The sequence below is a fragment of the Bos grunniens genome, chromosome 16 (genome assembly GCF_055505025.1).
Source record: "Bos grunniens cultivar Pamir isolate PY7600 chromosome 16, Bosgru_T2T1.0, whole genome shotgun sequence".
NCBI classification, from domain to species: Eukaryota; Metazoa; Chordata; class Mammalia; order Artiodactyla; family Bovidae; genus Bos; species Bos grunniens.
This window is the reverse complement of record NC_141180.1, coordinates 8,394,807-8,408,235: the sequence shown is the minus strand read 5'-3', so window position 1 is coordinate 8,408,235 and position 13,429 is coordinate 8,394,807. Positions and strand designations below refer to the sequence as shown.

The 13,429-nt window shown below is 44.5% G+C and overlaps 1 protein-coding gene across 12 annotated transcripts in view; it reads left to right on the top strand.

The window, feature by feature from the left end:
* KCNH1 (potassium voltage-gated channel subfamily H member 1) overlaps positions 1 to 13,429 on the top strand; it is a 436,030-nt gene that overhangs the window by 406,653 nt on the left and 15,948 nt on the right. Inside the window, exon 11 of one of the 12 annotated variants that reach the window (XM_086343236.1) lies at positions 11,084 to 11,414. The exons of the other annotated variants lie outside the window; for them this stretch is intronic. Coding sequence (XP_086199362.1) covers positions 11,084 to 11,290 — 207 coding nt within the window. The 3' untranslated portion in view covers positions 11,291 to 11,414. Of the gene's footprint in view, positions 1 to 11,083; positions 11,415 to 13,429 lie in introns of those variants that run through there. 12 annotated transcript variants of the gene reach the window in all.

The window sequence follows — 13,429 nt, the reverse complement described above, 5'->3', positions numbered from 1 at the left end:
GGTGTCATCTGTATATCTGAGGTTATTGACATTCCTCCCAGCAATCTTGATTCTAGTTTGTGCTTCATCCAGCCCAGCATTTCTCATGATGTACTCTGCATACTTATGTTAAATAAGCAGGGTGACAGTATACAGCCTTGATGTACTCCTTTTCTTATTTGGAACCAGTCTGTTGTTCTATGTCCAGTTCTAACTGTTGCTTCCTGACCTGCATATAGGTTTCTCAAGGGGTAAGTCAGGTGGTCTGGTATTCCCATCTCTTTCAGAATTTTCCACAGTTTATTGTGATCCACACAGTCAAAGGCTTTGGCATAGTCAATAAAGCAGAAATAGATGTTTTTCTGGAACTCTCTTGCTTTTTCCATGATCCAGCAGATGTTGGCAATTTGATCTCTTACTGTTAATTAAAGAAAATCAGATATCTTAAATGAATAAATTTAGCTCTTTTCTATGTACATGTATGGGAAGACGCAAGAGTCTAGGCTCAGCGAAATCATCCCTTTGATCTGCACCTCAGCTCTCTGGGCCAGCGTCCCATGCTTTCTCCATGGGACATGGAGTTCCATGGAGAGTTCCATCAGGGCTCACCGTAGGGGCAGCTGTAATAGTTGACGACTGCACCATCCTTTGTTTGCTGATATGGCAATCAGTATTTTTTTTGTTGACAAGACTTAAGCTTACCTATATTGATTTGTTACACAGCAGGCTATGGGTAAGACTGATAAGAAGGAAAGTGAGTCGCATTTTCAAATAAAGGTGTTTACTTCTCCCAGTGAGAATCAAGGAGGACAGAGCAGCTGACTGTGCCTCCTGGAGGGGGCTCAAGCTGGAAGATTGGCAGATGCTACAGCCCACAGCCTCAGGGTCAGACAAGCCTGAGCTTGCCCCTCACTCACTGTGTACCCTTTCTCAGCCTCAGCTTCCTCATCTGAATAATGGGATGGTAATAGCAGCTACCACAGTCTCTTGTAGGAAGAGAGACCCATCCAGGGCCTGAGAGTGGACTCTTGTCTAACACTCAGAAATGAGTTGTCCGAGGAGACACGTGTGTGGACAAAGCAAGAGCCTTTATTGGGAAGGGGCGTCAAAGTGGAGAACAGGGGGGTAAGGGAACCCAGAACTGCTCTGCCACATGGGTCGCAGTCCCGGGTTTTATGGTGATGGGATTAGTTTCCGGGTTGTCTCTGGCCAATCCTTCTGACTCAGGGTGCTTCCTGGTGGCGTATGCAATGCTCAGCCAAGATGGACGCCAGTGCGGAGGATTCTGGGAGGTGGAGGGACATATGGAGTCCCCTTTTGACCTTTCCCGAACTCTTCTGGTTGGTGGTGGCTTATTAGTTCCGTCTTCCCTGCCAGGACCTCCTGCCCTAAAATAACTCATGCAAATGGCTACTGTGGTGCCTGGCCAGTGCAAGGTGGGAGGGGGTAGGTTTAGGTCAGTGCGCTTCCCCGGACAGTAGGGTTACTTGGATTCATTGAAATCATGTGTGCAAAGTGTTAGACCCACAGCTGATACACAGGGAGGGTGCAGTGGCTGCTGGCTGCTGTCATTATCAAATGATTCTGGGTGCCCTCTTGGGGTGCAGCTCCTGCCTCTCTGCCTCCGTGGACTGGCTACATGAAGGCTCATTTCTCTGCCATCTTGATGCCTCGGTGCCTTCTCTTCTCTGCCTTTTCTCCAGCTGTTTCTTCTTTGGTCCTCTCTGCAAGGTTCTTCTGCAAAGGCTTCTTGTCTTTCTCTTCTTCTCTCCCTCTTGCGCTGTTCTGTTCCCTCTGTCTGTCTCTTCGGGCCTCTATCCATCTTGGGTGCCCGGTTCCTCCTAAGAGGGAGCAGGCATCCTCCAGGCTCACTTCACCTGCCTCCTCCGGGCCCCGTGGCCCCTTTCTTGCTCTCAGGAGATTTCCCATAGGCTAAGTTATGGGAGGCTCCAGCCCTGGGTGGTCACAGCAAAGTGGGGCCAGTTTGCAGGACTTATACTCCACTCCCAATTACCTTCCCCAAGGAAAGCCAAGAATACCACAGGCATCCTTGTTTCAAGCCTGTGGGCTGATATAGACATGAGAAGGGAATGACAAATTGTCCAGTCAGCTTCTGGGTCGGCTCAAGCGCCAAAAGTTGTCCCTACAGTGAAAGTTTCATCAGAGCAATGTTGTGAAACTGAAGAAACTGAAGGCCGGATTCTGCAGCCCAACAAAGCAGCCTTCCTACCCTGCGTGGGACTCAGGATCAGCTCCTGCCATCTGGATATCAAGAGGAGAGAAATAGTCTGCAAAGTATCCATGCACCATGGGCTTGTAATGATACCGTATGAAAGAAAATGCAGAGGAAAGGATATGGAAACGATGTCACCTGTTGACATGCCCTGCAAGCCCCCTAATTAACTGCTTCCTGAGAATTAAAATGTCACTTCCCCAGATGCCTTAATGGGCATTACTCTACTGGGAACAGCCTTGCCTGGCGTGGGGGTGTGGTGGATGGGAGCAAGATGAAGGTCCTCGAAAAAGATGGCATTTAGCAGATTGTGTGGCCAGGCCTCTTTGGTGAGAAGCTGGTCCCTGAGCTCTGCACAGATCCGTGGGCCGGAAGGAGGGCGACCCCTACCCTATGGCAGTGAGTGACTGCAGCACCAGCGTGCACTCTGTAATTTTGTGCGAATGTGCGGTTTAGGAGACAAATGATTGCCTTTGCTCCCTAGGAATGAGGAGTGCTCTGGGATTGAAATAAACACATGCTATGTCTGCATTAGGCTAAAGGGCCTTATGCAGAGGCAGAGGGACTCTCCTGAGGGCTGAACTGGCTTCTCAGCCCCCAGGGCTGGAGCTGGGCCCTAGTGTAGCTGGCAGTTCTGGGTGTGGGTAATTGATGTTGGTCCTCCTTTATCATGACCTCATTAATCCTCAGAGGTTAGGGTTAGGTACTTAGCCCAGAACATGCTCAAAGCCTGGTGCAAGTAGGTATCCTGCCATGTTTCTCATGTCGTCCATCAGGAAGTCCTGCTAGCCCCCCAGGTGCTCAGCCCTCTGGAGACCATCCCAGCCTGTGTTACAGAGCAGAGGAGCTCGAACCTCTGCCCTCCCCAAGGCGCCTTCACTCTGGAATCTGCAGGGATCCCAGCTTCGGTGACTGAGTTTGGGCTCTGGTCCTGGGTTTGCAGACTAACTGAGTAAAGTGTCAGCAGAGGACTCACCCTCTCTGAGCCCAAGCCCCTCACCTTTGAAAGAGGGCCGATAATAGTTCCAGCTTCATGGCTTGTTGGTGAAAGTTAAGGCATGTAAAGGCTTAGCACTGGGCTTGGCTCAGTAGAAGGCTGTGAATCACACATCTTCACTCAGGGACACAGCTGGCCAAGGGATGGTTCCTCCAATGACTGACTTGGGTAAAAATCTGCCTCTGCCTTCCCCGCACAGGCCTCATTGCACACTGTTCGCCGGAAACTAGAAAGAGCAGATTCTATCAATGACGAGGGTAGACTGAGTGCCGAGAGAGGGAGGGGACCCTGTGTTGTAGCCAAGAGAACCAGGGAAGTCAAGGCCTTGACTGTCCCCCTCACAGGCTCGAGAGAGAGAAATGAAAGTGCCAAGGACGCTGACAAATGTGACATTACCCAGGGTCCCTGCCCCAGCCCCAACTGGCAGCCTGGGGTGAACAAAACAGAGGCTGTGGGTCACCAGGTAGGGGTTCAAGTTCCTCTGTCTCACATGTGGTGAGGTTTCACCTCGAGCTTTCTCCCTTCAGGGCTTCCCCCTGCCCCGCGCCCCCATCAGTAATGGTTCAATCAGGGAAACAAATTAAAATGACACTGTTTTTTTCTTTTCTTTTCCCTAAGGGTATAATATTTATCTTTGATAATGGTGGTGGTTTAGTTGCTAAGTCATTAGACCCCATGGACTGTAGCCTGCCAGGCTCCTCTGTCCATGGATTCAATACTGCTTGCTATAACATCTTTTCGTCCGATGTTAGTATTACCACATCAACTTTATTGTTTACACAGTATATCTCTATCCTCTTCATCTTTATGTAGCATCATTATATTCAAAATACATCTCTTGAAAGCGGCATAGGGTTAGGTTTTTTGTTCGTTGTTTTTGAAACTGCACTCATTTTTTTGAAGATTTGAATGAGGAAATTGGTGAAAGAGCAAAAACGAAATGTCGAAGATGCTCAAAGATTAACAACCAGAAGCAGCAGCTTGCCTTCCCAGAGATGGGGGCAGGAAAATGTGGCACTGTCAAATCCCGGGAGGCCAGAAAAGGGCCCAGTTTCTGGAGGGGGTGCTTCATGCAGCTGGTGCCAGACCTCCAAGGAAGGATGCTACACGCCCGGTGCTGGGACGTCTGAGGAGGAGACACCCCAGGGCTTGTCTCCAGAGCTCTAGGGCGGAGCTTGGCCTGGGGGTGCCTAGTTGGGGGGGAGAGTCAGGTGGGCTGCTCTGGATCGTGGGAGTCGGGTAGACACATAGGGTCTCATCTGTCTCCAGGACCACGGGGAGAAGCCCCAGCCCCCCTCCCACTCTTTCTCATTCTCCCTGTAAAATGCAGCTCAGATCCGCTCAGGCCAGTAAAGCCCCTGGGCCATCAGCTCCCAAGAGGAAGGCTCTCTCTGCTTTCTTTAAAGGTGGGGCTGACCATCTCACATACTCAGCGAAGGCTTTTTTGAATGGCTACTCAGCTGTTTCCTTGTGGAATGAGGTTTGGGGACGGGGGGGGGTGGGTGTCATCTCTGTTTAAGACAGAACATGAGGTTTAAAAGCAGCACGAGGAATTCAGGAGAAGGAAAGGAAGTCCTGTGCATGGAAGGCCCCGGGCTGCTCTGCTGCCAAGGTCTGGGGTCGAGGCTGGGGTGGCCTAGCGCCAGGGGTGATTCAGTGGGGCCTGACATCAGAAGGGGATAGATGACCCAGGCCCTGTTCCATCCACAGGATGGAATGCATGCTAGGGTACCTACAGCCGCAGACCCCCCCAGCTGAGAGTTCCTATCTGGGGGATAGTGTGTGGCTCTTTTTCCCACCTGCACATGCCCTGCAGGCCCAGGGCTCAGGCAGTACAGACAGAAATCACCAGGAGAGCTATTTTTGTCTTCAGGTCCAGCTCCCCAGGCCTCTGCCCAGGATGGAACTCAGGACTGGGCTGTGGAGATGGTGATGCCTGGTGCCCAGGTGGGAAGCTCAGAGGGTCAGAGGACTGGTGTAGCCAGGGAGGGTGAGGGGCTATGTGTGTGCAGCTGGGATACAGGCACTGAGCAGGGGTAGCCCATCTCCTGAAGATATGTGTGTAAGTATGTACACGCGCATGACCTCTCAACAAGGATGTAAAATATGTGCCCAGAGCAGTCTTGCTGTGTTTCCCAGTGTGTGTCTGTATTTCTAGGCTAGGGCACAGGTTCTCAGAGAGAGGTGGAATTCAAGGTGGGGGTGGGATGCATAGACATTTTTTCTTTCATTTTTTAAAAAACTTTTTATTTTGGAGTACAGCCGATTAACCATGTGATAGGTTCAGGTAGACAGCAAAGGGACTCAGTCATAAATATGCATGTGTCCATTCTCCCCCGAACTCCCCTCCCACCCAGACTAGCACACAACACTGAGCAGAGTTCCCTGTGCTCCACAGTAGGTCCTTGTTGGTTCTCCATTTTAAATACAGCAGAGTGTACCTGTCCATCCCAACTTCCCTGTCCCTCACCCCATCCTTCGCTCCAGCAACCATGAGTTCCTTCTCTCTAATTCTGTGAGTCTGTCTCTGTTTTGTAAAACAAGTTCATTTGTATCATGTCTCTAGATCTTGCATAGAAGGGATGTCATGTTGCTGCTTTTCTGACTTCACTCAGTGACACTCTCTAGGTCCATCCATGTTACTGCAAATGGCATGATTCCACTCTTTTTGATGACTGAGTAATACCCCATTGTATGCATGTACCACGTCTTCTTTATCCATTCTTCTGTGGATGGACATTCAGGTTGCTTCCATGCCTTGGCTACTGTGAACAGTGCGGCAGTGAACACTGGGGCGCCTGTATCCTTTCACACCATGTTTTTCTCCAGACATTGCTCAGGAGTGGGACTGCAGGGTCATACGGTAGCTCTAGTTTTTAAGGAACTTCCGTATTGTTCTCCATAGTGGCTGTACCAACACACATTCCTACCAACAGTGTAGAAGGGTTCCCTTCTCTCCACACCTTCTCCAGCATTTATTGTTTGTGGATTTTTTTGACAGTAGCCATTTGGACTAAAGTGAGGTGATATCTCAGGGTACTTTTGATTAATTAGCGATGTTAATCATCTTTCCATGTGCTTCTTGGCCATCTGTATGTCTTCCTGTGGAGAAATGTCTATTTAGGTCTTCTGTCCATTTTTTGATTAGGTTGTTTGTTTTGATGATGTTGTGCTTCATGAGCTGTTTGTAGATTTTGGAGACTAACCCCTTGGTCACATTACTTGAAATACTTTCTCCCCATCTGTGGGCTATCTTTTCATTCTGTTTATTGTTTCCTTTGCTGAGCATCTTTCATTTTTTAAGTACATAGTTCAGTGCCATTAATTACATGTACATGCAACAATTACTATTATCTATTTCCATTATTTTTCATTATTCCAAACAGAAACTCAGTAACCATTAAGCAATAACTCCCATTCCCCACAGCCCTGGTAGCCTCTAATCTACTTTTTGTCTCTATAAATTTGTTTATGACAGGTACTTCATGTAAGTGGAATTATATGATATCTTATCTCTATAAACTTATTTATGATAGGTACTTCATGTAAGTGGAATTATATGCTATCTTTTTTGTGTGTGTCCGGCTAATCTCACTTAGCATAGTGTCTTCATGGTTCAGCCACGTTTTAGAAGGATCAGAACTTCATTCTTTTTAATGATTAAATAGCATTCCATTTTATGCATATATCACATTTTGTTTATCCATCAATTTGCTGATTGACATTTGGGTCGTTTCCTCCTCTTGGCTCCAGTGAATAATACTGCATTTGAGTACTGGTGAGCCTGTGCAGGCGCTTGCTTTCAGTCCCTCTTGTTTATATTAATATCTGGGAGTGGAACTGCTGGGTTACATAGTAATTCTGTGTTCACTTTTTGAGAAACTGATGAATGGTTTTCCATAGAGGATGAAGCAATGTATGAGAGTTTGAATCTCTCCACATCCTTGTCAGAACGAGTTATTTTCTGTTTTTTAAGTACATAACAGTCCTAAAGGAGGGGCTTCCCTCATAGCTCAGCTGGTAAAGAATCCGCCTGCAATGCAGGAGACCCTGGTTCAATTCCTGGGTTGGGAAGATTCCCTGGAGAAGGGATGGCAACCCACTCCAGTATTCTTGGGCTTCCCTGGTGGCTCAGACAGTAAAGAATCCACCTGCAATGTGGGAGACTTGGGTTCGATCCCTGGGTTGAGAAGATCCCCTGGAGGAGGGCATGGCAACCCACTCCAGTATTCATTCCTGGAGAATTCCATGAACAGAGGAGCCTGGTGGGTTACAGCTCATGGGATCGCAAAGAGTCAGATACGACTGAGCAACTAAATACAGCACAACATATCCTAAAGGATATGAAGTGATATCTCATGATTTTCATTTGCTTTGCCCATGACATATGTTATTAAATACCTTTTCATATATTCATGGCCATTTGTATGTTTTGAGAAATATCTAAGTCATTTGCATCTTTTTTAATTGGATGGCTTGCATTTTCTTGTTGAGTGACAGGAATTCTTTATATATTCTGGGTATTAAATCCTTATCAGATATGTGACTTAGGAGTATTTTCTCCCATTCTGTGAATTCTCTTTTCATTCTCTAAATTGTATCCTTTGAGGCACAAACATTTAATTTTGATGAAGTCAAATTTACCTATTTTTTCTTCTATTCCATATGCTTTTAGTTTCAGGGCTAAAAAATCATTGCCAAATCAATATTGTGAACATTTTTCCATATGTTTTCTAACATAAAATTCAAACAATCTTATGGCTTTACCTCTTACATTTAGATCTGTGATCCTCTATGAGTTAATTTTTGTATGCAATGTAAGGGAGGGGTTTGACTTCATTGTTTTGCGTATGGATATCCACTTCTCTGAGCATCATTTGATGAAGACTGTCCTTTCTAGGAACCTTTGTCAAAAATAATTAACTATTCAATTAATTCAGTCATGTTCAACTCTTTGAAACTCTGTGGACCATAACCTGCCAGACTCCTCTGTCCATGGGATTCTCCAGGCAAGAATACTGGAGTGGGTTGCCATGCCCTCCTCCAGGGGATCTTCCTGACCCAGGAATCAAACCCATGTCTCTTACATCTCCTGCATTTGCAGGCATGTCAAAAATAATTAACTCTGTAGAGGAGGGTTTACTTCTGGATTCTCTATTCTATTTGTAGTCCTATAAATCTGTCCTTCTGCCAGTGCCACGCTATTCTGATTACTGTAGCACTGTAGTAAGACTTTATATTAAAGTATGAGACCTCCAGGCCTAACCAGGGGATGTTAGTGCTAAAGAACTTGCCTACCAATGCAGGAGACATAAGAGACACGGGTTCCATACCTGGGTTGGGAAAATCCCCTGGAGGATGGCATGGCAACCCACTCCAGTACTCTTGCCTGGAGAATCCCATGGACAGAAGAGCCTGGTGGACTACAGTCCATGGGGTCGCACAGAGTCAGATATGACTGAAGAGACTTAGCATGCACACACGCATGAGACCTCCAACTTTGCTTTCCTTTTTCAAGATAGTTTTGGCTATTCAGAATGCCTTGAGAATATATGAATTTTAGGGTACCTTACTTTGTCTAAAAGCACCACTATAGTACTAAAATCCATAGATTACTTTGAGTGGAATTATCATCTTTTTAAAATTGAAGTATAATTGACATATAATATCCCATTAGTTTCAGCTGTACAACATAATGATTTGACATTCGTATACAGTGGAAACTGTCACCACAATAAGTCTAGTTACCATCTGTCACCATACAAAATTACAGACTTTTTTTGGTGTGTGTGATGAGAGCAATTTTCAAATTTGCTATATAATATTACTGACTATAGTCACCATGCTGTACATTATATCCCCATGACTAGTTTATTTTTTAACTAAGCATCTGTATCCCCTTAACCAGTTCACCCACTCCCCAGTATTGTCCCCTTGGGAACCAGAAATCTGTTCTCTGTATCTGTGAGTTTTATCTTGACTATTCATCTTATTTTTTAGATTCCACATGTTGGTGAAATCATACACTATTTGTTTTCCTCTGACTTATTGTATTTAGCCTAAGACTCTCACGGTCCATCCATGTTGTTGAAAGATGGCGAGATGTCATTATTTTTTTGATGACTGAGTAGCCTTCCACCGTGTGTGTCCTGCATCTTATTTGTGCATTCATCCATCAATGGATACTTAGGCTGCTTCCATATTGTGGCCACTGGAAGTAATGCTGCCGTGAACTGTCAACACTAGTGTGCATGTATCTTTTCAAATAGCGTCTTCATTTCCTTTGGATAAATACCCAGAAATGGAATTGCTAGGTCATATGGTAGTTCTGTTTTAATTTTTGGAGGAGTCTCAGTATTGTTTTCCATAGTGGCTGCAGCAATTTACATTCCGACCAATGGAGCAGAAGGATTCTCTTTTCTCCACATCCTGCCCAACACTTGTTATTTCTTGTCTTTTTTAATAATAGTCATTCTGATAAGTGTGAGGTGGTATCTTTGATATGCATCTCTCTGTTGATTAGCAATGTTGAGCATCTTTCCCTGTGCATCGTGGCCATTTGTATGTCTTCTTTGGAAAAAATGTCTATTCAAGTTCTCTGCCTATTTTTTATTTTTATTTTTTTTGTAGGTCATAATATTTAATATAAATGTATTGATTTTAATTGGAGGCTAATTACTTTACAATATTGTATTGGTTTTGCCATACATCAACATGAATCTGCCACAGGTGTACACACATTCCCCATCCTGAACCCCCCTCTCAGCTCCCTCTCCATACCATCCCTCTGTGTCATCCCAGTGCTCCAGCCCTGAGCATCCTGTCTCATGCATCGAACCTGGACTGGCGATTCATTTCTTATATGCTATTATACATGTTTCCATGCCATTCTCCCAAATCAACACATCCTAACCCTCTTCCACAGAGTCCAAAAGACTGTTCTATACATCTGTGTCTCTTTTGCTGTCTCGCATACAGGGTTATCCTTATCATCTTTGTAAATTCCATATATATGCGTTAGTATACTGTATTGGTGTTTTTCTTTCTGGCTTACTTCACTCTGTATAATAGGCTCCAGTTTCATCACCTCATTAGAACTGATTCAAATGTATTCTTTTTAATGGCTGAGTAATACTCCATTGTGTATATGTACTCTGCCTACTTTTTAATTGGATTGTTTTGTTATCAAGTTAAGAGTTCTTTACATATCTTGGAAATTAACCCCTTATTGGCAAATATCTTCTCCCATTAAGTAGGCTGCCTCTTTATTTTGTTGTTTCTTTTGTTGTGCAGAAGCTTTTTAGTTTGATGTAGTCCCGTTTGTTATTGTTGCTTTTGTAGCCATTGCCTTTGGAGTCAGGTCCAAGAACTATTAACTGAGTGTGATGTCAAGGAGCTTACCGCCTCTGTTTTCTAGGAGTTTCATGATTTCTGGTCTTACATTCTTTAATTCATTTTGAGTTAATTTTTGTGTGTGGTGTAACATAGTGGTCCACTTTCATTTTGCATGTGGCTGTCCAGTTTTCCTAACACCATTCATTTATTTTTAATTGGAGGATAATTACTTTACAATATTGTATTGGTTTTTCCTGTACAACAATGTGAATCAGTCATGTGATATGTATGTGTATATTATATATATATATATATATATATATATATATATATATATATATATATATATATATATATATCCCCTCCCTCTTGAACCTCTCTCTCATCCCCTATCTCACCTCTCTGGGTCATCACAGAGTGTCAGGCTGGGCTCCCTGTGTTATCTAGGAAGCTTCCCACTAGCTATCTGTCTTACACAGGGTAGTGTATATATATCAATATTATTGTCTCAATTTGTCCTACCCTGTCCTTCCCTCAAGAACCCACCTGCAATGCAGGAGACACCGGTTCGATCCCTGGGTTGGGAAGATCCCCTGGAGAAAGAAATGGCAACTCGCTCCAGTATTCTTGCCTGGGAAATCCCATGGACAGAGGCACCAACCTGGTGGGCTGCAGTTCATGGAGTCACAAGAGTCAACTTAGCAACTAAACAACAAAAACAATCAAAAAACCCTCCCACTCCTTAAGGTCACTCCTTAAGCATCTCTGAGCTTTGCTCCAGGGATCAGAAGAACCTTGCTATTCATACAAAAAGCACAAAGGACAGCATGGTTTAAGGACTGTCTGGGAGACAGGGTTGGGCAACTGAAGGGAGGGAGGCCTGGGAGAAAGCTGTGATTCTAGCTAATGACAGGAGATTGTTTTCTTAGTATCTCCTTATGGCAGTTCATGTTTAGTGTATTAAAGCACAACTGATGTATTTTTTTGTTTTGGTTTGGCCATACCATATAGTATGTGGGATCGTAGTTCCCTGACCAGCTAGGGAGCAAATCCAAGTCCCCTCTATTAGAAGCGTGGAGTCTTAACCATCAGATCCCTAGGGAAGTACCAAAACACACAGATTTTTATGTTGATTTTGTACCCTGCAGCTTTACTGAATTTATTGTTTCTCACAGTTTTTAATGAAGTATTTTTTTTTAGATATAAAACCATGTTATTCACAAACACTGACAGTTTTGCCTCTTCTTTTCTAATGTGGATGCCTTTTTTATCCTCCCTAACTGCTCTGGTTATGACTTCCAATGCTGTGTTGACTAGAGATGGCAAGATTGGGCATCCTTGTCTTCTTTCTGATCTTAAGGGTAAAGCGTCCAGCTTTTCACTTTTGAGCACAATGTTAGCTGTGGGCTTGTCATATATGGCCTTTATTATGTAGTAGTATATTCCATGTGTAAAACTTTGCTGAGAGTTTTTATCATAAATGGATATTGAATTTTTCATCATCTGAGTTTTACTCTTCATTTTAATGTGTGTCTCACACTGATTCATTTGTGGATGTTAAACCATCCTTGCATCTTTGGAATAAATCCCACTTGACCATGGTGTATGATCCTTTTAATGTACTATTGAATTCAGTGTGCTAATATTTTGTTGAGGATTTTTGCATGTATGTTCATTAGGGATGTTGGCCTGTAACTTTTCTGTTGTGTGGCATCCTTCTCTGATTTTTGGTTATCAGTGTAATGATGACCTAGTAAAACTTTCTGGAAAAGTTTGAGAAGGATAGATATTTCATCTTCTTTGAACATTTGTAGAATTCACCTGTGAAGTCCTCTGGTTCTGGACTTTTGTTTGTTGTGAATTTGTTGATCACTGATTCGGTCTCCTTACTAATAATCAGTCTATTCAGATTATATTTCTTCATGAGTCACTCTTTGTATGTGTGATTCAGTCTTAGAAGATTGTATGTATCTAAGAATTTATCCATTTCTCGTAGACAGATATTTTTTAAAAGATGACAGGTGATTCCATCCCTCTCCTGGTCAATCACCACTGCTGGAGAGGGGCAGTGACTCTAGGCTTTCTCCCACAATGTACCATCAAAGCGAAGGAGCTCTGAGTCTCACAGTTGGGATATTAGCTTCAGGATGGAGCTTTTATGAAAAGGGAGAAGAGGTTAAAGATTGATCTCCCCAAGATTTCTTCTAATGATTTTTTTCTAAGAATGGGGCCACTGTGTCCCTCCTCCTGGAAGGCCAAGGAGCCAGGGTGGGGGCCCTTGGGAGTGGACGCAGAGACAGGCTACTTAGAACTGCCTGTGGAAGGGCTAAGGGTAGCCTCCTGGCATTCAGATGGTTCCATACAGCTTCCCACGGTGGGAGACAGCAGAAAAGTCAGTGCGCGTGTTTCTAGGGGATGTCTACAATGCTGAAAAATGTTCCTTGGGAACCCAGCACAGCTGAGGTTCCAGGTGGAAGCTCAGTTTTCAGATCATGTCCATTTCTCTTATATCATGACCTGGCATGTGTGTCGGGAAGCAGGCCATGTTGTACTTTACCTGTCTCCTCTGCGTTCCTGGGTCACTGCCTCCATCCCTGTCATTAGCTAGAATCACAGCTTTCTCCCAGGCCTCCCTCCCTCAACCCCATCCCCCAGACAGTCCTTAAACCACGCTGTCCTTTGTGCTTTTTGTATAAATAGCAAGGTTCTTTTGACCCCTGGGGCAAAGCTCAGAGATGCGTAAGGAGTGACCTTAAGGAGTGGGAGGGGTTTTGTTGTTGTTTAGTTGCTAAGTCGACTCTTGTGACCCCATGAACTGTAGCCCACCAGGTGCCTCTGTCCATGGGATTTCCCAGACAAGAATAATAGAGCAAATTGCCATTTTT